Source organism: Carassius gibelio, chromosome A10, assembly GCF_023724105.1.
Source record: "Carassius gibelio isolate Cgi1373 ecotype wild population from Czech Republic chromosome A10, carGib1.2-hapl.c, whole genome shotgun sequence".
NCBI classification, from domain to species: domain Eukaryota; kingdom Metazoa; phylum Chordata; class Actinopteri; order Cypriniformes; family Cyprinidae; genus Carassius; species Carassius gibelio.
This window is the reverse complement of record NC_068380.1, coordinates 10,900,037-10,927,746: the sequence shown is the minus strand read 5'-3', so window position 1 is coordinate 10,927,746 and position 27,710 is coordinate 10,900,037. Positions and strand designations below refer to the sequence as shown.

General features: G+C 37.5%; 1 protein-coding gene across 2 annotated transcripts in view; it reads right to left on the bottom strand.

The window, feature by feature from the left end:
• Nucleotides 1-27,710, bottom strand: part of LOC128021145 (mediator of RNA polymerase II transcription subunit 13-like) — an 80,825-nt gene that overhangs the window by 15,739 nt on the left and 37,376 nt on the right. Inside the window, exons 4-15 of one of the 2 annotated variants that reach the window (XM_052608134.1) lie at nucleotides 24,267-24,412; nucleotides 19,608-19,805; nucleotides 19,247-19,441; nucleotides 18,994-19,156; nucleotides 17,388-17,501; nucleotides 15,676-16,404; nucleotides 4,768-4,984; nucleotides 2,759-2,789; nucleotides 2,376-2,497; nucleotides 1,972-2,062; nucleotides 1,363-1,565; nucleotides 846-1,045 (exon numbers count right to left, since the gene is read on the bottom strand). In XM_052608134.1, the coding sequence (XP_052464094.1) occupies nucleotides 846-1,045; nucleotides 1,363-1,565; nucleotides 1,972-2,062; nucleotides 2,376-2,497; nucleotides 2,759-2,789; nucleotides 4,768-4,984; nucleotides 15,676-16,404; nucleotides 17,388-17,501; nucleotides 18,994-19,156; nucleotides 19,247-19,441; nucleotides 19,608-19,805; nucleotides 24,267-24,412 (2,409 nt within the window). Of the gene's footprint in view, nucleotides 1-845; nucleotides 1,046-1,362; nucleotides 1,566-1,971; nucleotides 2,063-2,375; nucleotides 2,498-2,758; nucleotides 2,790-4,767; nucleotides 4,985-15,675; nucleotides 16,405-17,387; nucleotides 17,502-18,993; nucleotides 19,442-19,607; nucleotides 19,806-24,266; nucleotides 24,413-27,710 lie in introns of both variants that reach the window. The other variant, XM_052608133.1, reaches the window with a different exon arrangement.

Sequence of the window (27,710 nt, the reverse complement as noted above, 5' to 3'; positions counted from 1 at the left end):
CCCTCCTCTCTCGATTTCACTGAATTTCTACCGAAATCAAAAATAATGTTTAAGAAGAGTGTGTTCTTTTTGCTGTCTGAGATTCTTTTTTTCATCTCTTTTGATATAGCAGCAGTATAGAGACAATACAAGCAGCATAACTCAAGTCTAACTTTAGACTTACAGAAGGAAAGTGTTTCTGAAGTTGACCCTGACACAGGTTCATAACATCACTTGATTATGAATTAAAACCACGTGAATAACAGTCAGATGTGGTCATCTGAGCTAATACTATCTATTCAAATCAACCAGTCCACGAGAAAGAGTAGCTTGAGTGTAGACAATAAAGAAGCTCTGAGATAAGCAGCTTCTAAATATAAGAGAATAAAAGGACAGTGGCAGCAGATGGATTTGACAGGCTAATTACCCGCGTTAACACCTGTTCTTTGCTTTTATTCTTTATTCACCATTACTAAAAAACAAAAGGTGTGTGGGTGCAACTGATTCCACAGAGCATTAGTTTGTACATACAGTGAATCTTGCAGAAAATTATATTTTACCCCAAAAATCTAAATGGAAAGACATTTCACAGAAAAAAAACTTTTTTTTCATTGTGCCATCATTTATGACAATTAAAGACAAATAAATGGCTGAATGAGAATTTAGCAAGGCTTTGTGCTTTACTGTGGGAATGAACAAAATCTTAATTGCACAATACATTTTATTTTATCATCTTCATTTTGAATTCAGGGGGGAAATATGGCCCAGACATTTCTTTGTGAGACCCTCTGAGTGCATACAAAAGTAAAGATATATGTGGTTCATAAAGTAGGTTAAGTATATTTCACCCCAAATGTGAAACTTACCCATCCTTGCTGAAAATGGTCATAGCAGGTACAGAGTTGAGTAGTTCTAGTTTTCCCACTGTCCAGCTTGGCCTGTAAACACACTCATCAGGCAGTTTGATAGGGGGCAGGCACTGACTGGGCAAAGACTTCAGGGGGGCAAACATGGAACAGCCCACAAACGGCTGACACAAGTCAGGCTTGTACACAAATGAGAAGTCCTGGGTAGAGAGAGAGAAAACCATATTCAATTTGCTGTTCCAGTCATTCCAGTTCTATAGCAACTCAATAAAAAAATGAACAAATGAATTAAAGTACTTAATTAAATGCATGCAAGCTAATTTCAACAAGTTTAGAGGTCATACATTTAACTAGAAAAAAAAAGAAAAAAAAAACTCATATCAAAAAAGTGCATTCTGATTGGCTGTAGTTGTGTTGCTCTTCAAAGTACTTCGCTGTCAATGAAGACTTGGCACTGGATACGTTCAGCACTGCACATGGTTAGAACATGGCGAAGCAGTCTTCATACTCGTCTCACCTTGATTTCAGAAGGTTTGGGGCTGCAGAAACTCTCCTCCACCTCAATTTTAAACTGACCACACAGAGCAGTAGGGCCATCTAGAGTGTTGAGGCCAGAGCCTGGCTCCATACATCCATACTCTTTGTTCATGGGAGAGTAACCCATGTTGTGCTGCTCTAAAGATGGAGGCGTAGGGAACATCTGGTGTAGATCAGCCGTGCCTGAGGGATGGATGAGCAGAGGGAAAGATGGCATGTAAACGGAAGTATGCAGGGGACGATGCACAAGACATGCATGATAAAAAAATATGTTTTTAGTCATATCATAACCCTATTTCCCATTTTTTCTCATGGAAAGCAAAAGCACTTACTGTCAAAATGTCAAAGTTGCTCTTTTCTTAACTTTTTTTTTTTATGTTTTGATTTGGTTTATTAAAAAGTGTAAAGTATTTCTTATCAACATTTTTGCATGTTTATGACCCTGTTCCCACTCAAAGAAATATGTGCATGATGTTACTGCTTGTCTCCCAGCAATGTAAGAGTTATCACAATGGCCAGCAGAGAGCAGTATACAGAGTTTGAATGAAGAAGTAAACCCTGTGTATTTATAGACAGAGACTGTGCTCACTTATACAGGAGACAGGGTCCAGTGTGGCTGGCTTCGACTCTTTGCTGCCAAACTTCTCATCTGCTCCATTTACAGCTCTCCGTGCTCCAGGCTATGGAGAAATACACAAATTAGCCAAAAATCTGAGCTATGATTTCATTAAAATTACAGCAATTTCTCTAAAAGTGGGCGAAAACACATTTCCATTGCAACATACCCTTATTTTCAAATAGCCATGCAATGGTAGTTTTAACAGTAATTACATATTGATGATATATTTTAAAATCTAATTTTTGTACGGCAATCAGCTCCGTGGCAAGAAGTCATTGTGAAAATTTGCCAATCCAGCAGAATGTATTTTCACACAGTGACACAAAGGGGGCACAAAACAGAAAGAGATAATAGAAAGACAGCTTGATACTAACTGTTTGTTCGTCCTCATCTGAGTTGAAGAGGTTGTCCAGGTCTTTGAAGGAGACTGCAAGGTCTGAATCATGTATGAGACTGGTGGAAGCAGCCCGGTTATGGGCCGCAGCCCGCTGAGCATCTGAGAGAGAGAAAGAGAGTGAAAGCTTAACACACAAGCTTGTTCTCCAGCTTTATCTAGTGTAACCACAGCCTGGGCTTGAGACCATATCAGGACGAGCCCTATTCCTCACTCAGCAGACACATTTAACCTTTATGGGTAACAATACACTAAAGTGGCCCAGCCTGTCAACAGGGAAACAATTTCAAATAAAATTAATGGACTCAGGGTTTGAGAGGGGTTCATGAGAGAGTTAGTGGAGTGTAACAGGACGGTCCTTACCATCTGATAGTGCAGCACTGCCATCTTCTCCCTGTGAGAGCAAAAGAAAAGCAAAGGTTTAAAATAACACATTATAATGCACAGACACACAAAGGTTACGTAGGTTATGCATATTAGACATGCAGGGTCCAAAACGTACTGACACTTAATCGCAAATGAGTTGAGACAAAACTAGAACATACACTATAAAATGGTGACCTCCAAATGTTACCTTAAAGAGCTATTTATACTTGATTTAACCCTTAAAATAGTTCTGTTTGGTACAGTTTAATGTATTTAGGTGATATTTTTGACATCTTTGACATATTTTTGACAAAGTAGTCCTCAGTATTTAAGAATTAGGCACACACTGATTTACTTTTCCACAAAACATAAGATAAAACCGTCCAGAGTGTGTCCGTTTGTGATCACATGTTGGTTAACAATCACCCAGAAGCAGCCAAAATATCAGAAAAAGTGACAGCGAAAGAAGAGTGAGGGAGAGTGTGAAAGAGAGAAACAGAAGACGACGAGTAAGAGAGAAACAAAAGATGTTGAGAGAGAGAAAGAGAGAGAGAGTGTGAAAGCATATTTATATTTTACCACCAAATTATATCTTCCAAGCACAGAATAAATAACATTGTAAAATAAGATAACAGCGCATGCTAATGAGACTGCAGCTTTCCCTCAGCACCTTACAAACCCACCACAGACCCTTAACATGCCCCTCATGCAACCTCCACATCTCAGAGCAACCATTACAATGCAAACAGCATGCTATGCAGAGATTCATTACGCTGTGCATAATTTCATTATGCTGCAGGCCATCTCTCTGCAAAAAGAGTGTAATCTGTTGCTCTGTACACACACTTTACGTCCTAATGACCAACTCCGTAATAAAAGCCTATACATGCAAATCACACCCCCACCCCGTAATTGATAGCAGAACCCTGAGGTGGAGTACAGGAGTTTAGAAGGCAATTTTCTATGTAGACTGTTTTTTTTTTTTTAAACAAATGAATGCTGCTATGTTTACGCGTAACAGAAACACGTGTGTTATAAATGAGTTTGTGCAACACCATATGGCCTAGGTTACTTAAACATCTCGAGTGACAGAAAAAAGTGGCTATAAGGTTACCAAGGCATACAAATGATGTGTAGGTAAGAGTATGTACCAAAAAGTAACAGAGTACAGAAGCACAAAGCTGATTTTTGTTAATCCTACGCAGCTGCCAAAAAGACGCTTTAAGTATGTGTGAAAATCCAACTGGAACGGGAGAGACTTGATCACCCCCTCTATGCTTTCCTCCACATTTGAGGGTGTCAGATTCAGATCTCAGATGGGAATCTCCCATGAGCTGAAGACAGCAGACATGACGCCAGCATATTACATGCTACACTGCCAATGGAGAATCTGCGGTGTCTAAATCCTTTTTGCATAGAACAATAGTCCATGTGATGAAATGGTATTCACAACCCTTTTTACTTTTGTAACAAATGGAAAATGAAACTAACTTGTGAAAAGTAACAGCACCCTTACATTTACGTTTATTTTTTTCAATTAATACCTTTATTCAGTAAGGATGCATTAAATTGATCAAAAGTGCTAGTAAAGACATTTATAATGTTACAGAAGATTTATATTTAAAAATGCTGTTCTTTTAAACGGCTTCACAGTTTTTCACAGAAATATTAAGCAGCACAACTAGTTTTCAACAATGATAATGTTTCTTGAGCTCCAAATCAAAATTTGAGAATAATTTCTGAAGGATCATGTGACACAGAAGGCTGGAGTAATTGCTGCTGTAAATTCAGCTTTGCCATCACAGGAATAAATTAAAATTAAAAAAACATTGTCATTTTAATCATTTTTGATAATATTACTGTTTTACTGTATTTTTAATCAATTAGATGCAGCCTCTGTGAGCTTAAAATACCTTGAAAAAAAAAAAAATCTTACTAACCCCAAAATTTTAGTTTAACCCAAGAAGTAGTGCATAATGGGATCTTTAGCAAAAAACTTTGCTCACCTTGTGTTTCTTCCCTGGTTCTCTATCTCCCCCCGCTTTGTCTTTCTTATCCGAGAAGGTGAACTTAACATCTCCATCAACAAAGGCGTAGGGGTCGACCTCAGGCTCATGGTCGCCGTCTGTGATGGCTGCAGCCAGGTGCTGGTTCTGTCGCTGCAGGTACGTCTGGATCCGTTCATCTGAGACCTTGAGTGGTCTTTTGGAGGAAACCATTAACCTGGACAGGACAAAAGAAAAATAGATCAAACCTAGACTAAAATATTATAACACTTCTTGTACACCATCATAGGGCTTTATAATTTTACTCAAAACGATAACAAGAGTTTGCCCCACGGACCATTTATCCACTCAGATCAAAGATCAAACAGCAGTGCAGCACGGGTTTAATAGAGCAGACGAGTTTACTTGATGTGTCTCGGTCAAGCGACCACTAAACATCGCTGTGGGATCTAGTGTGAAGCACTTAAATTTGTAGAAGAACACAAATGACTCGTTGATTTAAATTAGTTTAAAGCCAGATGAAACCATGCTGATAAACAGGAGAAACAATGTCCATGGCAATACAGTCTGAAGGCTTTTAATCTACAAATCGCCATCATTTAACATAGATTTACTGTATTTTTATTAGGCCTATATCATTAACATAGACATTTATTTAATGAGCAATAGAATATAAAAATAATATATTTTTAGATTAAGCTATAGTGTTTACCCATTTATACTAAATATATTTAGACTACTGTTTTTCTTATACAAACACCTGAAACCAGTAGTAAAAATTTTTACCATGGTTTTGAGGTGCTATATGTGTGGTTTCAACAGTGGTGATCATGATCTAAATCTATTAGGGTTGTAGACTTACCTTTTACACTGTTGCACCAAACTTTTTTTTCTTAGGTACACCAGCACAAAAGTTGGGTTCACACAAATTTTTGACCTCATCGCATTTAACACCGCAGTTTTACAAGGGAATTTTTTTTTTTTTTAGATCGCTGTCCATATAGGCAATATTGTCTTTTAGCCTAAATGATTAACTAACATTCTGGTCAACATAAAGTTCTTTATTTGAAGCACAATTCTACAAGAAAGGTAACTTACTGAAAAAGTGGTGGTGCTGAAAGTGCTTCACTAAGCTGAAATTTAAACTTAAAACATCTCAAGATAAATGAAATAAAAAGAAAATCGAAATTAAGAGTTTTAAGGGCTTCAAACTGAACATCTCATGGCTCAATATCTTATAGACTATCCTCCAATGCAGTCATATGCCCCTAGGATGGCCAACCTCTGTATTTTGGCCTTCTTGATCTTTGGCCTTGGCTAAACCAGCTGGCCACACTCTCTGGCAGCTAACTCTTCCAGACTCGGCCCCTCTAAGCTGATTCTTATCAGATCTTCCATTGTGTCTGAATGAAGGGATGTTCTAGTGTCTGGTCTGTATGGCTAAACAGTTCCTTAACAGCTTATACTACTGTTTCAGCTATTAAAATATATCTGTTTTGTGTAATTACAAAGTGATTCTTTTATTTTTTTTTAGTTAATTTAGAAAAACGTTTGGAGCATTTTTTGTTGTTAAATATACGTTTTCTTAAATTTTTCAACTACCAAGTAACAACCAAGCAGCCAGCGGCAGACAGTGAGCCTATGTTTGTTCAATTTAGACTTCTCAAATAATCATGACTTGCCTTAAAATCCATAGATATAAAACAGTCAAGCATATTACAATGTTTAAACGTTAAACCTAGATAAATGTGCGCTATAAGCAATAGTTTGTGCGGAGACACATCAAGACATGGAGATGTGCGTGATCACTTGCATTTTTTTCAGTGGATACGCCGTAATTTTTGCTCATAAGAGTAATACATCATTCGTAACTGCAAAGGGTCTACATTTATCTGAGTGCACTCAAAATATAAACAAAATGTTGTGCTTTAATAAAATAAAGAATACAAACACAATGTGCATTCTGCCATCTCATCTTTAACAAGAGCACAAAAATAAACCTAAGTGAAAACATGTCTCACACACATGATAAATATATCTACAGAAAGCACGGCATGCGCATAAGCGCTCTGTGCCACTATATGTTAGCGCTTTTAGTATTATAATACCTTTATATGCAATCAAAGATTATTAATAGTCTTTCTTGTTCTGTCCTATCTATGATATGTTGCTGCCTTTATTACTGTGCTATACATTTAAAAGAAAAATTTTATATTTCTATATAAATGTATATTAGGGCCGGGACTTTAACGCATTAATTGAGATTAATTAATTACACAAAAAATAACGCGTTAACTAAGATTAATTAATTACAGAAAAAAAATTCCCGCATTTTTTAATAACTTATTTTTGCACGGCGGAACGTTTCTCACTGGATGCGTTTCGGCAGACCGATTATACTGAAGCACCAACTAGCGTTCGCATATCACCGCAGCGCACATCGAGCCTCAAGTATCACCTCAACGCAAAACATTTAGCAGCTAGCGTGGACTTTACACTTTATGTTGAACTATGTATTATTTTGTTGGTGCAACAGTTTATGTTGAACTCTTATTGAGAGTTGGACTTAGTATGTTATGGCCTCTGAAGCAACAGAGAGATGTTTTCTAATAGTCAGTGTTTCCAATGTTCTGAATGTAATTGACAGTATTGTGTTTTACTTAAAAAAAAAAAAAAACACTTTACAGAAGGTTCCAGCACCAATAAGCTTCCTGAATTTCTGAACTGTACTATTTCTAAATTGTTTCTGAATATGCTATTGCTACACTTCATGGCAAAAATTGCACTGGTCTGGCTAGACTTGGTTGAACAAAAATAAACAATATTTTGTTGCTTAAGCTTATGTATTCAGTCATTATTCAATGGTATACTATAAATCCATGTGAAAAAAAATTACTTCTCACTGTTCTCAGGTCAAATATTTATCTGCGATTAAAATGCGATTAATTTCGATTAATTAATTACAAAGCCTCTAATTAATTAGATTAATTTTTTTAATCGAGTCCCGGCCCTAATGTATATACTTGTTTTTATATGAATGTATTTTACAACAATACAAAGAGCAATGTGTAACATTTTACCAGATTTTATAAACTTATTGTGCACCCGTGACTTTTCTAGAATATAGAGTATCTCTTGCTGCTGTATAGTATTTTTGTCATAGATTATAATTATATATATATTTTAATTTGTTATTTTTCATTAAAATTAATTTGTCTATATGTAGTAGATTGTGATTAACACCAAAGAGTGGTGATCAGGTCAACACAGATAAGTATAGAAATTCTACATTGATTAAAAAAAAAAAAAAAAGCGCTAGTATCGGATTGAATTGGTATCAGTAGATACTCAGAATTTTCAGTATCGGATCGGTTCTGAAAAATGGAATCATTGCATCCCTAATTTCTGAGGTACAAAAAATATAATTATATTGCAGCCTGCACCGCAAACTGCTGATGATATAAGTCAAAATCAGGCAAAACAAACCTGTTGTGCTGTCTGACAAAACACGCATGAACTAAGAAATCCTTTTTTTCTAGTAAGATTTTTTTTTTTTTTTAATGACAAGAAGAGTGTAAAGAATAAATAAAATGTGAAGTGTTGTGTCCTAACCATAAATAGTAGTTCAAAACCACAATTAATGTTCAGGTAATTTTCACTTTAAACTTGAAAGAGAAAAAGTAAATGTATTCTGACAGTTATTGATATCGACTGATACATAAAAAAAACTAAAAAAAAAAAAACATTTTGATGATGTGTGTGATATTACTCAGACCAATCAAGTGGGCAATATTTTGGATTAAAAGATTATTTTTAGTGAAATTAACATTCATAGCATAATAGAAAACTTATATCAGTTTTCTGTTATTAAATTATAATGCTGTCTAAACACTTTAAAGTTTTATCAAGTTTTAAAATTCTAAAAACAGTTCTATTGCTCATCAAATCTTCATTTGTTAATGTATGTATGTTATGTAAAATCCCACTGTGTTGGTTGATTGGTATGTATCTCACACAGATCAGACCACTGTAGCTCTGATGGGGGGTGACAGCGAACAGTGGTGCTGGCCAGAGATTAAACCCATTTTGAGGCCCCAGAGAGCACAGGGATTACACTTGGCCATCTAACAGCAGAACAGACAAAAGAGGACACTAGCCAATTGCGTAGTGGGATTGCACTGCATACCATTACATCTCAACACAGTGACAGCTCTCTAAACTTTTTCCTGATCTTGGGCAACTCCAGGCAAACAACAATCTTATAGATGCAAAGTACTGGAATGTTAACGTACATCTTAAATTGTTGAAGGAATGTGAATTATTTAAAACATCAAATATTTATGAAGAACACATGCTAAAACATTTTCAAACCAGACATTTTTTGTTTCTAGTGAGGGATTAGGGGCACTTCTTTTTTAACTTAATACTATCAACAAGAATTCTTCCAGGAAGACAACGGCACGACTGAGCAATGTGTACGCTTCATTGTGTCATAACACTGCTGCTTGGTGAATTTATGAGGGCCTAAAGTCATTGCTTTCAATAGCACTCACTCGCAATGGTTTAGAGGAAAAGTTGATACTACACAAACATTATTCACAGAAATGTGTCCAAACACTCTCACACAGGGCCAATATCAGTACAACCAACAAATGTTCCCCCTTAAACCAATTCAGCAAACCCAATTTAATGTTAATAGATGTGACATTTTGGACTATATGAAAAAACTAATGTTTTTGTTTTTGAAACAAAGCAACACAGAATATAGTAATAAAAGTATAGGCACAAGAATATTAATCATGCATATTAGCACAAATACAGATCAAGGTGCAGTAAAACAAGTTAACGTTTTTTGGAAGCTGCAGTATGGGTAACAATTTAATGATTAAAATTTCTGGAGAAAGCAGATAAGATGTTTACTTGCGTGAAGAATATCTGCCGACGTGTACATGTCATGACTGTGACATGTTGGAGACTGTCATCAAACAGCACTGGCACCGGTGTCAAATGACTGTGCTTTTAAATCAAAGTAGTCGCATGGGAGGCAAGTTCCCTTGGTGCTTTTCCTGGAAGTCTGAAGGGTTGGTGCATGTTGCAAGAGTGTCAGTAGCTGTGTTTACGTGGACCTTACTAATCCGATTGTAATAGGACTAGAAGCACAATCAGAATAAAAAAAGTCTCACTTCATTCTGATTGAATTGGCTAGATCCAGTGTTAATTTTGACACGAAATTTTAATTTAGTTTTAGTCTTAGTCTTTTGACTATAATTCTTTTTAGTTTTAGTCGAGTTTTAGTCATCTGATTTGTTTTAATTTTAGTCTTATTTTAGTCGACTAAAATTGCTTGGTATTTTAGTCGACTAAAATTGCTTGGTATTTTAGTCGACTAAAATAAGACTAAAATCAATAACAGATTTACTAGACAATTTTTTACAGCTGGTATAGGAAACAAACTTAACCAAAATATATAAAACACAAATTGAACTTTATTTCAACACAACTGTGTCTTTATTTCGATTCAAAAGCTTTTATGCAGCAACAAACACTGTCATGATAATGTAAACAATAACTAGCTGCCAATTGACCATCAATAAAAGAAAAATAAAGTTAGGTCCAGGACCTTAAAGCTTACAGCTGAGCTGAACAATAAGTGCATACATTTAAAGTAAATATTTAATAAGTTGGCAGGTAGGTGGATAAAAAAAAGTAACAAGATTGTATAAGGTATTCATTTGTCTAGCAATATTGTATGTTTTAAATACTACAATATTGCTAGATTTGTATGTATAATGATAGGATGTGAACATTCATGTTTCACATGACTAATATAGAAATATTTGTGATATTGTCAACAAGTAGAACATTATAAAATATACGAAACATTAGTATTAATCAAATGTATTTATCATGATATTCCGTATTAGTATTGTGCTCTCATCTAACTTGAAGAAGGGGCTATTTTACAGTACTTTTCAGTTCGTAATATTTAATGCTACAACATCTACGCACTGCAGTCTTCCAATTTTGCTTAGCTCAATAAACAAAAGAACATCGTTGTGAAATTACATTTGAGAAAATGTCCGGGTGGCTTGTCTGTAAATGTCTTTTCAAATCGGTTGTGTTCTTGCCACGAATGAGCGCTCCGCGTGCTTTACAGTTTGTTTTGTTTTGTTCGTCGTCAAACGTGAAGTGAGCTGTGGACATTTTGTCGCTCTTTTAGACATCACCTCTTCGAATGCCGTCTTCCCGGGAGCTCATTTAAAAACTGAAAACCTTCGCTTCACGTCTCAATAAGTCAGGCTCTGATTGGTTCTCTTCTCTCATGCAGTCTGGCCTGTTCTGTTTTGCCGGTTCTTTTGCTCATTCCTCGCATCTCTCCCGTCTGCTGATTTGATTTTCGTCACAGTCTATTTTCGTCTCGTCCTTTATTCGTTGACGATAATGTCAATCAATTTAGTCATAGTTTTAGTCTCCATCAGTGCCTTCTATTTTAGTTTTAGTTTCGTTTTCGTCCGCAAAAATATATTCGTGACGAAAATAATGACGAAAATATTTAGTCAACGAAATTAACACTGGCTAGATCCAACAAAATTCGAGACGAAATATGCTTCTTGTGGGAGGGGCAAGTGCTAGGCAGTTGTCTGTTTGCAAGATGGCTGATGTTGATAGAGCATTCAGGGCTTTTCCACTTTTTCCTGCACACATCCTCTGAATAAATATCTTGTTAGCCAAAAGTAGCTGTAGGCTATATTAGGGGGAAAATAGTTGTAAAAAACAGCGGAAAGGCCGTGGGTCGATAAACGTGTACGTGACTCAAAAGTTAAATGTGTATTTACAACACACTCTTCCAAGCGAGGTCTTTTTTATTCCTGAAATATGAACTTGTGTGTGATACTTGTGTCATAAAGCTCCGGTTGACTGCTCACTGACAACATCAGTTGTTCCTCCATGTTGAATGAGTGACTCCTGAGCAGGCCCCTGATTGGTTAACGCGGCGCAAATTGATGCCAAAGTTTAAATTTTTCAACTCGGGCGGCAGACCCAAATTCGCGTCAAACACATAAATTTGCACAAATGCACCATTCGCACATAACGCGAACTAGACACGCAAATGAGGCAAATTCGCGCCTACCACGCTAAAAACCTCATTCGTGCAGCAAGACCTCCATACACTCGTTAACGTGTCTTTACATTGACTTAACATTGAAATCATTCACGCCAGACGCTCTATTCACGTTTGGTGTGAACACAGCATAAGACTCTCATCAACATACAACTATTTTTTGTTTTTTTAAGTAAGCAGCACTGCACAACAGTTCATGTGCTGGTTGTCGCCTAACTAGAACCCCAAGTATATAAATATCACGTGATCTTTTTAAAACAGCAAGTGACAACAGTGGGAAAAACTCTGTATATTCATGCAGTGTGATCATGTCAAAAGAGTAAATCCGATCATAAGCTTGTGAAAAATGTGCATATCAACCTGATTTAGTGTTCATGTAAACACTACATTCGAATTCGTCAATCAGAATGAATTCATTCCAATGGAAGCAAAAAGTGTCCATGTAAACGCACCTAGTGCTGAGCATGCATTTGAACATAACCTTATTTCGCACTGTTTATTATTAAAGGAAACTGCATTTCAATTTTTCTCTTCTCTTTGGAGTGTTACAAGCTTTTTGTGCATAAAGAAGATCTGTAAAGTTCCAAAGACTAGAGTCTCAAATCCTAAAATACATTCTTTATAAAAGTTAAGACTTGTCCACACCCCCTCCAGCGTAGGCAGCGTGACTTTTATTCTTGCTGTAGTATTGTTTTTGCCACTGCCGCCATGTTGTGGACAAATACAAAAAAACATCCAAACCAATTTAAGAGTAACAATTTAATTGATGTTCAACAAATAAAAAACAGATGCAATTCAGATAAACAAGTGATAAAGCTTAGCTTATTGAATATCAGGTCCCTTTCTACGAAAGCACTTTTTGTAAATGGTACGATCACTGATCATAACCTAGATGTGCTCTGTTTGACAGAAACCTGGCTAAAACCTGATATGTGCATTATTTTAAATGAGTCTACCCCCCAAGATTACTGTTATAAATATGGCTGTGCAAAAAATCGAATGCGATTATCATACGCATCTCGTCAGTAAAGGCGCTCCTGTGATTAGAAACGTGCGTTCAGATCAGGGTTGCCAGGGTTTCAAAAATCCTGCCCACTTGCTTCTCAAAACTAGTCCAAAACTAGCCCTTATGCAATTATAGGTCCATTTCACACATATCGACTTTATATTCTCATGTTACTTTTGACATCAATCCCAACTGGTGTTGCAAAATTATGGGAATTTTCAAGACTGGAAACTTTCAATGGGAATATATAAGAACATATTTATATAAAAATATATTTATAATTTTTTTCCCTCTTTTTTTAAGAAATGTATAACTTGTATTCAACAAGGATGTTAAATTAATAAAAAGAGTAAAGACTAACATTTTTAGAAAAGATTTCTATTTTGAATAAACACTATTCTTACGTTTATATTCATCAATAAATCTTGAAAAAAAAGCATCACAGATTCCCCCAAAAACCCAAAGATTTTATTTTTAAAATTTGTATTAGTTTGCATGCATGTCAGCTTAGATCAAACAAAATGTTTATATTCATGTTTGTATATAATTTCCCAAAATTCCCAATTAATTCCCATACATTGCCCAAAATTCCCATCAATTCCTGGTAAGTTTCCAGCTTGGAATATTTCCAAAATTCCACAGACGAAGATCCATGAAAAGTTTCCGGAAATCAGATGTGTATCATTATACTGGATGCCTGCAGTCAGTTTTAAAGGGACGGTACCCTATAAATAAATGCATCTGAATATGTCAATTTTAATCAAATAACAAAACCGCTATAACAAAGATTAATCTGAATTTAATACAGTGTACAATGTAGTGTAATTGTACACTTAATTATTACATTTCTATAGCTGAATACTACTGTTTATTTTATCTATGCTTGTCAATTGTGCTTTTTTATTGACTGTTCACTTTAATCATGATTGGTGTAATAGTTTTTGCTGTGGTATATGAAGAATTACCGTATTTTTTGGACTATAAGTTGCACCTGAGTATAAGTCGCATCAGTCCAAAAATACGTCACGATGAGGAAAAAAACATAAGTCGCACTGGACTATAAGTTGCATTTATTTAGAACCAAGCACCAAGAGAAAACATTACCATCTACAGCCACGAGAGGGCGCTCTATGCTGCTCAGTGGTAGACTAGAGGATCAATGAGCAGCACAGAGCGCCCTCTTGCGTCTGTAGACGGAAATGTTTTCTCTTGGTTCATTTCTCTTGGTTCATGTCAAATTAATTTTGGTAAACAAGTCGCACCTGACTAAGTCGCAGGACCAACCAAACTATGAAAAAAAGTGTGACTTATAGTCCGGAAAACACGGTACTTAGTGTATGGAAAGCAAAGTTACAATGATATAAAATTATAGTGTCATTATCTTTTTGTTTGTTTGTATGTTCACACTGATGTTAAAATGACATTTTCTGATTTGCGACATTACTTTATTTACTGCTAAAATTGCTGGTCACTTTAAGAAGTTAAAGTGATTTTTTATTTTCCAAGAAAAAATGTAAAAAAATTACTTTCACATTTGTGCGTGCGCTCATCCGAAGCGCGCAAACCCACACCTCAGAACGGGCACAAAGCTGGCTGAATCTTGTTTGAAAATGACTACATTTTTGTACCTTAAAACTAATGCTAGACCTCGTAAAAAAAAACACTGAAAATCATGGTTATCTTATTTGTATCTTTACTCTACTATTTATTTGTGTTGTTGCTTGTAGTTAAGACTATTCTTTCCTTTTTTTAGTATAGTTTTTCCATAAACTTAGCACATACCAAACCGTACCGAAACCATGAAACAAACAGTGAAAAACATGTACCATTCCACTCCTAGTTAAACATATACCATGTTCATTTCTACTCTAAATCCCCACTTAAACCCCTGAGTGTTTGTATGCATGTGTGAAATGGACCCATAATCTCCTAGTTCACAACAGTGCTGGGCCTGCACATTAGTGAAGTATGATGTCAAAAGGGCGCATCATGAGAGATTAACATGGTGTGTGCACTCAGAGAAAGAGCAATCTACACAAAACAAGAGTGTGTTTATGTGTCTGTTTGAGCGTGCAGAGCACGAGGCTACATCATAGCCATTTCAAACAAACAGTTCATAAACGGACAAGGGCATTTGGGGTTTGGTATTGGGGGCTCAAACTCTGGCTGCTGGAAATAAAAAGCCGTGAGCGAAAGGGATTAAGGGGGTCCACAGGGTGGTCCCACTCTCACTTAGAAACATCGTTACTTAAGCCATTATAACAACGCAAATGCACAATGCTATCCCCCTGGCTTTTTACAGGTTACAAAGAGCTCTATATCCTAAAGATATGCACTTTCAGCTCGCTGCATTGTTTGAGACTTCAGGGAGGTTTTAAAAGCGAATATAAACAAAATGCGTCTACAAGGGGATATATGAAGGAAAACATAATTTTTTTCCTTGTTCTTTTGAAAACATTGCAGCCAAAAATCACAACGATCACAAAAGGTCTCTCCCCAATCAAAGAGCTGCAAACATGGACTGTTCAGAAATCAGGTTATCAGATCAATGGGTATAACAACCCAATATCAACATCTATTCAGTATTCAGTAAACTGGCTCACCCTGTTGAACAATGTCTAATCATACCAGAAATCATTTACATATAGTTGTCTGTTCGCCCAATCAATGGTAGACAGAGGGAAGAGTTTGTTTTTTTGCTCGGTGGCTCAGAAATGACATTATTTACCTTCAAGTAAGTGCATTAAAGTGTGTGTGTGAAATAATCTGTGATACTCACTCAGTAACAGACATAATCCCTTCAGCTCCGAGTGAGACCTCTTCTCTGAGTTTATCTCCTGGTAGTGATGGCGTGGGAACCTCTGCATCTTTCCTACGGGGCAGGTTGAAGAATCTCCACGGCGCGTGACTCCCATCGTCATCCAGGTTTACTGCTGCACTGATGTACGGGGTGGGTTCCAGGGGCTCAGGGTATGTAGGGGGAAAAGGTTGGGTGAGCGGCTCCAAACGGGCATCATCTGGGCCTTTTTGGGGCAGGAGGCATGGCTCTGCGGAAGGAGGGTAAAAATGTTGGCTGTGTGGTGTGGAGGGGTTCTTAATGCCATCCGAGGCTTCCTCGCCACGTTCACAAGGGTGAGGGCTCAGTGGTGGTGGCTGAGGAGAGCCGACCATCTCCGTCGAGCCATTGCTATCTATGGTAGCCCCGCCCCCGCTGTGCAGTTGTGGAGGTTTTGAGCCAGTGCTCACATCAGATGGGCGAAGTCCTGGAAACCGTCCACCCTCTTGACCTCTTAGAGCCAACCGCTGGCCCGCAGAAGCATCGGTTTCCATGGAGACATCTTCACAGACTGAGTTGCGATGGTGGAAGGGCGTCTGCGGGCGTTTCTGCTGCTTGTCGCCCTTTTCGGGCTTCTCCCCAGCTTTGTGCTTGATGGTTGACTGCTGCGTCTGTCCGGCGGTGGGTGGCTGACCAGGCGTGCTGCCTGCTCTCTGCTTCAGCGTTTTGTGCCTAATAAGATAAAGAAATATTTTAACAACAGATACATGAATTATGAACTGATGACATCATTAATAAGAAACCTATTACCAGAAATCTTATTTTATATTCCCCTCTTTTCACTGTGAGAGTTCATAACATTTCTTTTCAGGTTTAATGTAATTTTGAGACTCGTAACAGGAAAATGTAACAGTTTGTTAATTAGCTCATTATTTAGAATTTTCTAACTATTATTGGATCCTTGAAAAAACAGTTTGAATAAAGATTCTCTGTTTGTCGAGTCCAAGGACAGGTTTAAGAAACCACCCTTTTAACAACAAGCGCTCCTCTAATATCAGAGTCTGTCTGACCTGATAACATGTGTCCACACTTTATCAGACATGTAAACCACAGCAGCTGCCAGGGATTCCCTGTGGCTTTCCTTGTACAATGTCTTGTTTATAATGTTGATCTTGAGAGGCAGTCACCTTCTCAAGCTCCATAGTATCTCAACACACAAGCCTGTAGCTATAAATGAAGGCTTTAAATACACGCCTTTCAACCCTCCCTTAAAAACGCAAGGCTTTCACAACAAGCACTCACATCACAAAGACAGAAAACTTCAGTTTTTTACATTTTACAGTGTTTTACATGTATTTAAAAGAGAGGCTCAAGCGTTTTCTTTTTTTTTAAATAAGCAATAATTTAATTTGTTTCTTGTTTCTGCACAACACATGCAGACTATGAATATCTAAGCAAGCTAATTTCTTCTCTTTATCAGAAAGGCAAATAAAATAAATCAGAGCAGAGCTTATGACACCTTAACACCATCACTCGGTTTTCACAAAGAGCATATTTAATACTCCGTGACAAATGTATTGCCTGTCATTTTCAGAGTGACAGATGACACTACACGGGCTGAAAAGTGATTAGTGGTGGCAGCAGCAGCAGTGTGGGATGGTTAAACAACGACAGCCTGTGAGAATACAGGACTGAGTAAATGTTCATGTCTGTACCTCGAACAGTTGCAGCTTGATCTCTGTGTGGAGTCGACAAAGTCCCAGGAGCCCACTTTCATCAGCGTCTCCTCCTCGCTGGTCCCATTGGAGGCTGTAGCAGAGAATTTCCGTCTGCAAAGACACAATGAAACAAGATTGGATTCAAACTCTCTGAATCTTCTGAATGGTTTCTAAATCACAAAATCTATGGTACTTTGCTGAGGCTAGTTGTGTTTTACTCCAGTAAATATCTCCCAGCGTCAGTTTAATTTTGAATGTCAAATTCTGTATACATACTGCTAAGTTATAGTTACACAAATTTTTATTAATATTTACCCAGGAAAAAAGATTTTATTGAACACATTAACCTTTTTGAACAAAGGCAGATATGCCATTATAGGTAGTACAATCAATGATAAGATTATCAGCTTAACTTGTAGTTTCAAAAACTGTTCCCAAAGTGGATTGAACTGACGTTTAAAAGCATATTAAACAATCACACATTAGGCTTGCTGCGATAGACTATGCTGATGGAGATACACTGTGGTTACATCACTTGACCACCGCGTCACCGACCCCCAGCATTGTTTAGATTTTTTTTATAGTAATAAAAATAATTTAGTTCAGTAAAAGAACAGGCACTACAAGTAAAAACTGAACGCAGTTGCTCAATGCAGCATGCCAAACAACCAGTATCCAGTGAGGAAAGCTGACTGACAAGAAGAGTGAGGTGAGACAGACAAGACTATGGCGGATGATTTAGGAAATGCAAAAGCACCTGTTTGGCAATATTTTGGATTTTGAATAGCTGTTGACTTTTTCCCTTTATCTGAGGTGATTTTGGAAGACTGTTAAAACATTAGTTTCTTATTTAATTGGTTCCACAACGTTTGCTGATTTTTTTCTTCTTCTGTATTTAAACTGTGTATTTTATTGATGTATGCCGTGCCTCCAAGCTTTATTCCTCATTTTGCTCATAAACGTTCTACGCTTCTTATTTATTTGGTTGTATATCATGCATGTTTACTTTGCCTATTTCCAGTTTTGTATACCTATTTTTAAACTATGCAGGTTATTTGTTATTTTATATTAGGCAAAACCTGCCATATAGCAGGGTGTATTTTTTTTGTTTGGTTAATGTAAGCTCTATGTTTTATAAATAGGCTAAAGCAAGTTTGATGTTGTATTTTGTTGTTGCATTCAATCAATTGATGCCAAACTGCCGCTAATTCAAAAGTGAAAGTAAAATGCACACGGCGCTTTAAAGCCATTTGAAAGCGGAGGAAAAGAGGGAACGCCCCCATGGTGATACTGGTATTGCCAGTGTTGTCATACGCCGATTAACCGGTGGGAAAATTTCTTCATCACAAACCTTTCACACATTTGTGCAAATCTGACTCTAAACCTTACAGACAAAGCCCTTGTGGAAAGTTCCCTGTGTGACAACTAATCTTGATCACTCCTAATTGTTGTTTCTCCCCTCAGTTATCAGTAATAAAACATTATGTGGCTCAGATATGCATTGTACCAGTAACAGTGCATTGTAGATCTATCATGACTGAAACGTGATTATCTGATCTTAGATTTACTTTGAACTCCTCTGAGGATTTCGGAGCACACTTACTTGTTCTGAGCTCGGTTGATGTTGCACTCCTGCCAAACACTCTCAACCACCTGACTTGCCATCCTGCGTGGAATCTTGCCACCGTGATGACTGGTGCTGTCAACACTGAATCCATCCATCGCCACAGGCAACCGCATCCACTTCTGTGCAGAGTGAGAGTGAACTAGAGAAAGAAAAAAAGACAAAAAGTTTGAGAGTGTAATGCTGGCCATGAGATGGGCATGGGTTTGTGTCAAGGTTGAGGCATGTTTACCTGTCTGAGCCTCCTCAGGTGAGGTGGGAGGAGTCAGGGTCACTGAAGAGATGGCAGGGTCACGGTTTGAAGTAGGCACTTGATGGCCATTTGAATAGACAGCAGTGCAGTGCGAGGACCCCATAGGTGTTACAGTGGGGATGCCTGACTGCGGGACTAACACCAGACATGCAGGATACACCATGCGCACACCACCTGGAGAAACAGCCACAAATTAACAAAAAAAAATACTACAGATGAAAACTATATGCACACTATATATTACATTTGACCAGTAATTTCAGTGAATATGTAATGTTCCCACAATGCAACTGGTTTATTAACCAGCCTTTTAAGTAAAATATATTTTGTTCCAACTCACCGACAAGCACTTCCACTGCTGCCAGAGAGTCATCCTCCCAGTCGATGTCCTCCATTTTGTCCTCTGTGCTCTCCTTGGAGGTCGGGCTGATGGGATAGAACTGGTTCCATTCTTCAATGAGCTTCTGTGTCGGAGGGTCGGACCGTTTGAAGGACTGACCAGTCAATGTCCCGTTCAGTCCAAATGGACTCAGAATCACTACAGCGAAAATAAGAGAAGTGATTCAGTCATACACACTACATACAGAACAGAACAGGAGATATTAAGGCAGCAGTGACATAAAGGTCAAGAATCTGGGACACAGGCCTGTCAAGATTATTTAATCTAACTGAGATTATCTGAAATAATCAGAATCGTTGTGCTCTTTTAATCTCAATCACAGATTGTCATTAAAATAAGGGAATTTTATAATTATAATTTAAGGAAATTATTTATTACTACTACTCTTACTACTAACAATTATTACTGTTGTTGTTATTATTCTTATTATTATATTACAAAAATACAATTAAAACAGACTAAACAGTGTTCATGGAAAGAGCCATCCAAGTAAAAAAATAATAAATTACCAACAGAAATTTTACAATTTATATTTACTTTTAAGTTATATAAAATATTTAAATATTTTACAATTTACATGCTCCTTGCGTTCGACTGTCCTGCAAAGTTAAGCTCCAACCCTAATCAGGCACCTCAGTCATGATATTGAACATGCATCGTTGGAGAAACATTTTGCCCGAGTAATTCTTCTATCGTATTATTCTAATTAGTTTATGTTTATGCATCCAAGTACTTGTGTTTACATGACAGTGGCAAAAGAACCTTTGCTACAAAATACAATAAAGTGGCATTTATCTAAAGTTGTCCTTGGAAAGTTGCCCCAAACTAGTTCTTACAACGTGGAAAGCCCAGCGTATGTAGCAGAAAAATACATGAAGACTAAGGAGCATGTAATCAGAACAGGGCCAAAGCAAATGAGTCTATGAAGCGGGGAACACTGTACAAACACTCCCGCCTGGCTTTCTTTCAACCGCTCCCTCCACTTCTGTTCCTCATTAACTGTGGTCTTAAATGACTCCTCCACTGCAGCCGGGTCTTTTTCCTTCCTCCTTTCTCTCAAGACACTTTCCAAAAGCCTTTCATATCAACACAGCCTCCAGTTACTGCCAAGCAGCACTCATTCTGAGCCCATAAACCAACTTAAATAAACAGGTCACTCAGAGAGAGAGAGAGAGAGAGAGAGAGAGAGAGAGAGAGAGAGAGAGAGAGAGAGAGAGAGAGAGCGAGAGAGAAAGAGCGAGAGAGAGAGAAACAGGGTTAAAAAAGACAAGGACAGTATGCAAGACAAGGTAAAGCACAAATGTGGAAGCAACAGCATAAATTTTTCACTCTATTTGGTATCTTACCAAAACACCTCATTTTCTCAAGATCCGCTCTGTTACATGCTGCTTGCAAGCCTAAAAAAATAACTAAACACTGAGGTAGGTAGTCACAAATTTACCCAAGGAAATGTCATTCTGTACTTGTGTGTTTCTGTAACTGCCTTGATATATTGATCCACATATTAGGGGTTAGGAGAAAGAAGGAGCTTCCAGGGAGAAAAGGTCGGGGTGGGGGGGTGAGGTTGGGGGTGGATTGTCAGTGGATGAATCCATCCTGTGTCCTTCCATTAGCCGGCTCATTCCATGGCCTTCATCACATAAATCCATAAAAGCCACAATGACAAAGAACATCTCCATCCATCCGGAAGAGGTATGGGAAGAAAGAATGGGGGTATGGGAATGCCATACAAATGGAAAGAGGTACAATTCATCTTTAATGAGTTATGGCATCTTAAATCTAAACACTCTAATAGAGGTCGTTATGCTGGATTTAAAACCTCCAAAATGCATTATTTTGAAAAAAAAAAAAAAAAAAAGCTGAAAAGATGTAACAAAACATACACGGCTCATTTGCAGACCACCTCTGCAGACAAAACCGTCGCCGTTAATATCTGACAGATCCTAGATCGAGCCGAGCTGAAGGGGGCGGAATTCGTTTGGCCTTCTGATGTCCAGCTCGTCCCAATGCATCAAAAAAAAAGACTCTGGAAGAAAGACCAGCGTTGAGCTCTTCAGGTAGGCGGTAAGGCAGAAGATCAGAATTTGCATGGCAGGGGAGCTTGAAGTATTGAATCCACTAAAGAGGTATCAACAAGCTGGCCAACATTAGAAGGGGGTCTGCTGCTCCGGTCCGCTTTTGAGTGGGGGCATCACACAGCTTTAAAGCAATTTTCAGACAAACAGGTAAACAAATGTATTCCAATATCACACTCTTCACCTCCCATTTATTTTGTCAAGCAATCTGTGCACTACCAGTCTCTCTCTCACTCACTCTCCTGCTTGGTTAAGTGAGCTATGAGTTCATTACACCCCTCTCACTGCTCTTTATGAGGTCACAGTCGCAACACTTGCATGCTAACTAATCCGAGACTGTCAGAAACTGTGAGCAGCAGACCAAAGGAGATCGAGAGAGAGCGGGCGAGCAAGAAAAAGGTCAGCTGGTTCCAAATGACACATCACACATCCCCGATTCACTGCAAAGGTTATTTCCCCATCAAAAGGATGAATTATGTTTTAAAACATTAATTAGCAGGAACCGCAAACAATCTCAATTAAACAAACAATGGCAGATGTGATCTAGTGCACGGCTGTGGATATAGATTGGTCAATACAGCATTCTACCCAAGCTAAAATTAATCTAACAATGAATTTCATTTAAAAGTGAGCATCAAAAAACAAAAACTATAAGGAATATTTCCCACTGATAGTCCTTGGATACGCAAGAACAAGTTGGGGCTATGATATCACATAAAAGTCTTAAACCTAGCATGAAATGGAAATTGTGAATGAATTTTCCTCCCTACAGTGAGGTAAATCCAAATGAAATGGCTTCCAAAAAAAAAAAAAAAAAAAAGGAGGGTAGGACTTGATTTTGCCCATCAGTAATTGATTGGATCATTGTGGTTTGCTAATTGCTGTGATCTCATGTGAGTGACAGATTGCTGGAGGGGAGGATTTACTGCCCAGCCCTCACACCAGTCAACACAAGTCATCAGAAAAGAGATGGTGTTGAGGGGAACGGAAGTTATTGTTTTGGATTGAAGATTTTGTGACTGAAAAAAGAATTATCCATTTTGATTTTATGGTGACTTTAAACAGACTTTAAAAAATCTCCTGAAGTGCAAGGATTTGCCACTCAGGGGACACACAATTATAAATGCTTTCTTTAACATGCCCATCACTAAAAGGCCTTTGGAGATCCAACTTAACACAATTTTACTAAAAAAGTAGTGGTAGACTGTGATTTCACTTTTTTAACGTTAGTTAATGTGTAATGTTGCTGTTTGAGCATAATATTTGCAAAGTTATGAAGCTGAAAGTTTAATGCAAAAGGAGATATCTTTTAAAATTCTGACATTTTAATGCCTACAAAAACGGCTGGTAGGGACTACAACAAGTTACTTCCCGGGTTCATGGTTCTTAATACTGTTCCTTGCATCCCCCTGCTCTGCATCTCTCTTTCTCTCTCTCTCTCTCTCTCTCTCTCAATCAGCTATGAGAAGAGTTAAACGTGGATGTGCATGCTATATTAAAGCTTTAATCAGGATATAACAGTGTATTAAAAGCCATAAGCAGTAGCATTTACAAATAACAGCATATCTAAAAGTATGAGATGACAAACAAAAAACATATGCCTACCATTAAAAGTCATGCTTATACAGGTTCTGCACAATCCTCTTCAATAATATCCTCTGCTTCTCAATCGGGCTCAAACTGATAAGCGTTATTAACAACGCCGTTGTTTACAATACAACCGGAGGACATGCCGTTTAAGCTGAGGGGTGGGACGATTAGAAACACACTAGAGGAGGTTTAGCCAATCACAACACACTGGGCTAGATAACCGATCAAAGCCCATCGCCTATTTCTGAGGGAGGGGTTTCATAAAAGCAGGACATAATCTGCATGTTTCTCAGAGATGGGACAGAGCGGTGTGGAATACAGGTAAATTATGTGAAAAATATTGTGTGTTTTTTTTTTTTTTTAACAAAGCATTAACACTTGTTAGAGTGCACCCCAAAAACACAATCAAGACTAGAAAATAAAACGGTGCACCACCCCCCCTTTAAAAGATTGTTAAATAAAAATAAAGTTGCAGTTTTTTTTCTGTTTAGGCTAAGGCTGGGAAATATGGCTATATCATTTTATACATCAATATGAACAGCAAGTTAACAAATGATTATAAACAATATCATGAAAAAAATGCGATTCTGATTAAATATTTTTACTGATTTTGATCTCCATGCCCTAGTTTAAGCATTTTCAGGATTTAAGGATGTTACCACATCGCTCATGTTACCAGTAATGAAGAACACTTTCCTCTTCCTCAAACACCTAAAACAGGAAAATCTCTCTAACACTATTTCTGTATTTAGAAATTTTATCAAGATACAGAGGGGCAGACAGAATGTCACTGGGCTTTACTAATAATACACCTCATCTTTCTGATCAGAAAGGAAATGCTGGAAACAGAAAAAGGGAAAGGAGAAACAAAAGAAAGGGACAGACAGGGAAAAAATATTACAAAGCATCTCAAGAAAAAAGAATGTTCTATCACCTTGGAATGGGCTGGAGGCCTGCTGGGCCAGTGTCAGGTGCTCCTCACTCAGGTGGTACACGGGCTGGTGCTGGTTGATCTCCACGCTTGTGCACACATTACTGTCTCCATGCAGGAAGAACGTGAAAGAGCAAGACAGGTGTTCTCTGAGAAAGAGAGAGAGACAAGTGTTAAGCAGCAGAACATGTGCCTAAAACAACAACAACAAACAAAAAAACAACAACATGGATTAATCAAAGGCCCAACAACTATGGATCATCTGACTGGATTTGAACTCTTCTTGAACTCTGAACTCTTGTGAATCATTTTAATCACCATCTGATGTGATTATTACATGTCTAAGACAGAATCTGATTCATTAGTAACTCTATAAAAAAACAGTATTGTTAAAATCTCAAACACGTGAGAAACATCACACATCATTGAGGTGCAAGTGTTTGCTCTTTGACCTCTAGGATTACACTGTGTTTGACCCTTCTCCTCATTAACATGCATGAGGCCCTTTAGTATGTAAAAGGACAATAACAATTCTTCTACATTAGTCACACTCTGAACTCTGTAAAGCCTGAGCTCTGTGAAAATCAGTCCAAACTACGACAGCTTCCTAATATGTGCTTAAAATCCTTCGTTCAACGGCGCATTAGAGTTGCTCTGCTGATCTGGAATCATCACAGGCATTAAAGCATCATAAAGCAAAACTAGTCCATTGCGAAATTACTAAACCAGAAAAACTCTTGTATTTACATGAAAAGGAAGCTTTAAAAGGAAACACTCGTAAAATAAAGTCAAGTTCCTCCATGAATTAATTACATTTATTATGACAATTTCTGCATTAACTATTACTCATACTTAAGGTTAGACATCTGAACAAGCCCCCTGAATCTAAATATTAAACTTCAAATTACACAAAGTCTCACTAAAAAAAAAAAAAAAAAGCACAGGCAGCATGCCATCAGTATGGACACTTGCCAAACATCTGCATTTAGAGAGTGAGAGAACCATAGAAGAGGTTCAGCCACTAACCCACAGAGACAGACACTGTTTTGCAACTACGTCACATCTAGACAGAGTAAACACGCCACACTGACCCCATGCATTTCTACAGCTCTCTGACTCCGAGAATGTTTTACAGCAGGCTGCCCCCGTAGAGATATTATAGCAACTGCAATCTGGCGCCATTGCATTAGTTATTTCAGGCGCACACAAGTCTTAAACTTTCTCAACAACAACGCATAAAAGTAGGCTCTCTGAGCAAGCTCAATACTGCTGCACCATCACATCTGATCACATGGTCTACACACACACTGAGCTCAATAACAGCATGCTCCTGAAGTTCTCTATTCAGGGGCAGACAGAGCAATCAGTGTGCGCATCCCTGAGCAACCCCAAAACAAAAACATGACCTGTAACCACTGTTCCTCCCCGAGTTCACACCAGACCAGGGTCCAAAACTAAAAATAAATAAAAGTAAAAAACTGAAAATAGAAAATAAAGGGAGCAACACTCATCAACTTGTGCAACTTAAAAGTGCACCTATTATGCTATTTTTAAGGTTGTTAATATTGTTCTATAAGCCTCCTAAAACAAGTTTACATGCATGCAAGGTCAAAAAAACATGTTACTTTTCTCAGAAAACAGATTTGTGAGCAGGCAAGTTGGCGATGTAAAACATGGGCAGACATTATGCAAATGTGTTACCTTGTTACACAGAGCAGTAACAGAATAAGTTTCAAATTCCTGACAACTCATTTAGGTAATTGAGAGCCGACTTTTTTTTGACAGACAATAACTTAATCTATTGTGCACTGTTGACTTCACAACTTTGCAGATAGTTTATGTTCACATACAGCCACATGACACACTACATGAAAGGTAACAGTCGAAAAGGCATAATGTAGTACTTTAAGAAACCTCATCCCTGCGCAATTCATCATCAGAGGATACAAAAGATTAATAAAATTCCATCTTCAACTGTGCTGTTTGTCACATATAAACAGAGAAAAAACAATGCCAAATAAAAATACTTAAACTACTATTCAAAAGTTTAGGGACAGTGTATTTTTAATTTAAGAAATGAACACTACTATTCAGCAGAGAGGTGATAAATTGTTGAAAAGAGACACTAAAGACACTTACAATGTTACAAAAGATTTGCATTTCAAATAAATGCTGTTCTTAAAAAAACAATAATAATAAATCATCACGGTTTCCACAAAATATTAAGCAAAACCATTTTCAATTGATAAGAAATATTTTTTAGCAAATAGGGATCTAAAATATCGATTAATTCTATGATCGACTGTCGTTTAAATTAACGATCAATTAATCGTTAATCCATCTATTGCAGGCACGCAGTCAACGGCATGATAGGATATGCAAAAGCCACACACACACACAAAATGCTCTTTTAGTCTGAATAAAATGCTAGTAGCAGAATTATAAAATGAATAGATGTGATTATGAGCATTTTAAAAATTGAAGAGAGCATGCCATACGTTTGAGGTTTACTTTGTTGACCGTTTTCTGGCATGGAGACCGCTAAACGAGCCTCTTTAAATAGTTTTTGTGGTGCTCGTTGTTGTATTTTAAAGCAATAGCAATGTTTTCAACTGACATTATGACATTTAAAATAAAATTATCCCAAACGTAACTGTGATGCGCCTGTGACTGCGACTGCGAACAGTGTCCATCGGCACTGATGCAGCAAAAACACACTGTTGTTGAATTTTTGCATTCCGGTAGGCCTAGCCTATTTGTTTTTAAAAATCTGGCATACAGTGCATTAGATCATGACAGTGCATGCTTGCATACGAGGACGAGCTTTGGCTAGATTTATTTGGAAATTATTGCTCATGTCTCATTTGACACAAATCCAAATGTTTACATATTTGCAATGTATTTGAATTTTTAACCACTATTTATAATGTAAACTACTCACACATTCACACATAGACGGAAAAGATTATCCTCTTTATATGAGCAAAAAGGTCCTTGGCATAACAGCAGGGTGAACTGGTATACAACGGTCTATTTAAACTGACCACTGTAACCTTTTAAATGTTTAGTTGACTTTATTTTGACAATGAACAGACTGTGATGCAAGTTTGAATCGCTAGAATATACGTTTGCTCCAGGCTCTGACGCGATCGAAACAGCTGAGAAACACCTTTTCGCAGGGTTAGGAAAATGTTAGATCGTACCATGCCTCTGGATGCCGTTCGAGATATAGCCTTAATTTATGTGGCTTTGTTCTGGTTTGCCGTTTCTTTTCTTATATCTTCACAGTCTAACCCTCTAATTTTGCAGGTTTATTTTATCATCTTTAACTTTTAATTGCATCTCTTATGGTGTGCGGTAAACATGGGAAGGGAAATTAAAAATTTCATGAATTAAGAATATTCGATTTATTAATTTGTTCCCTTATTTCAGTTAAATCATGGGTTA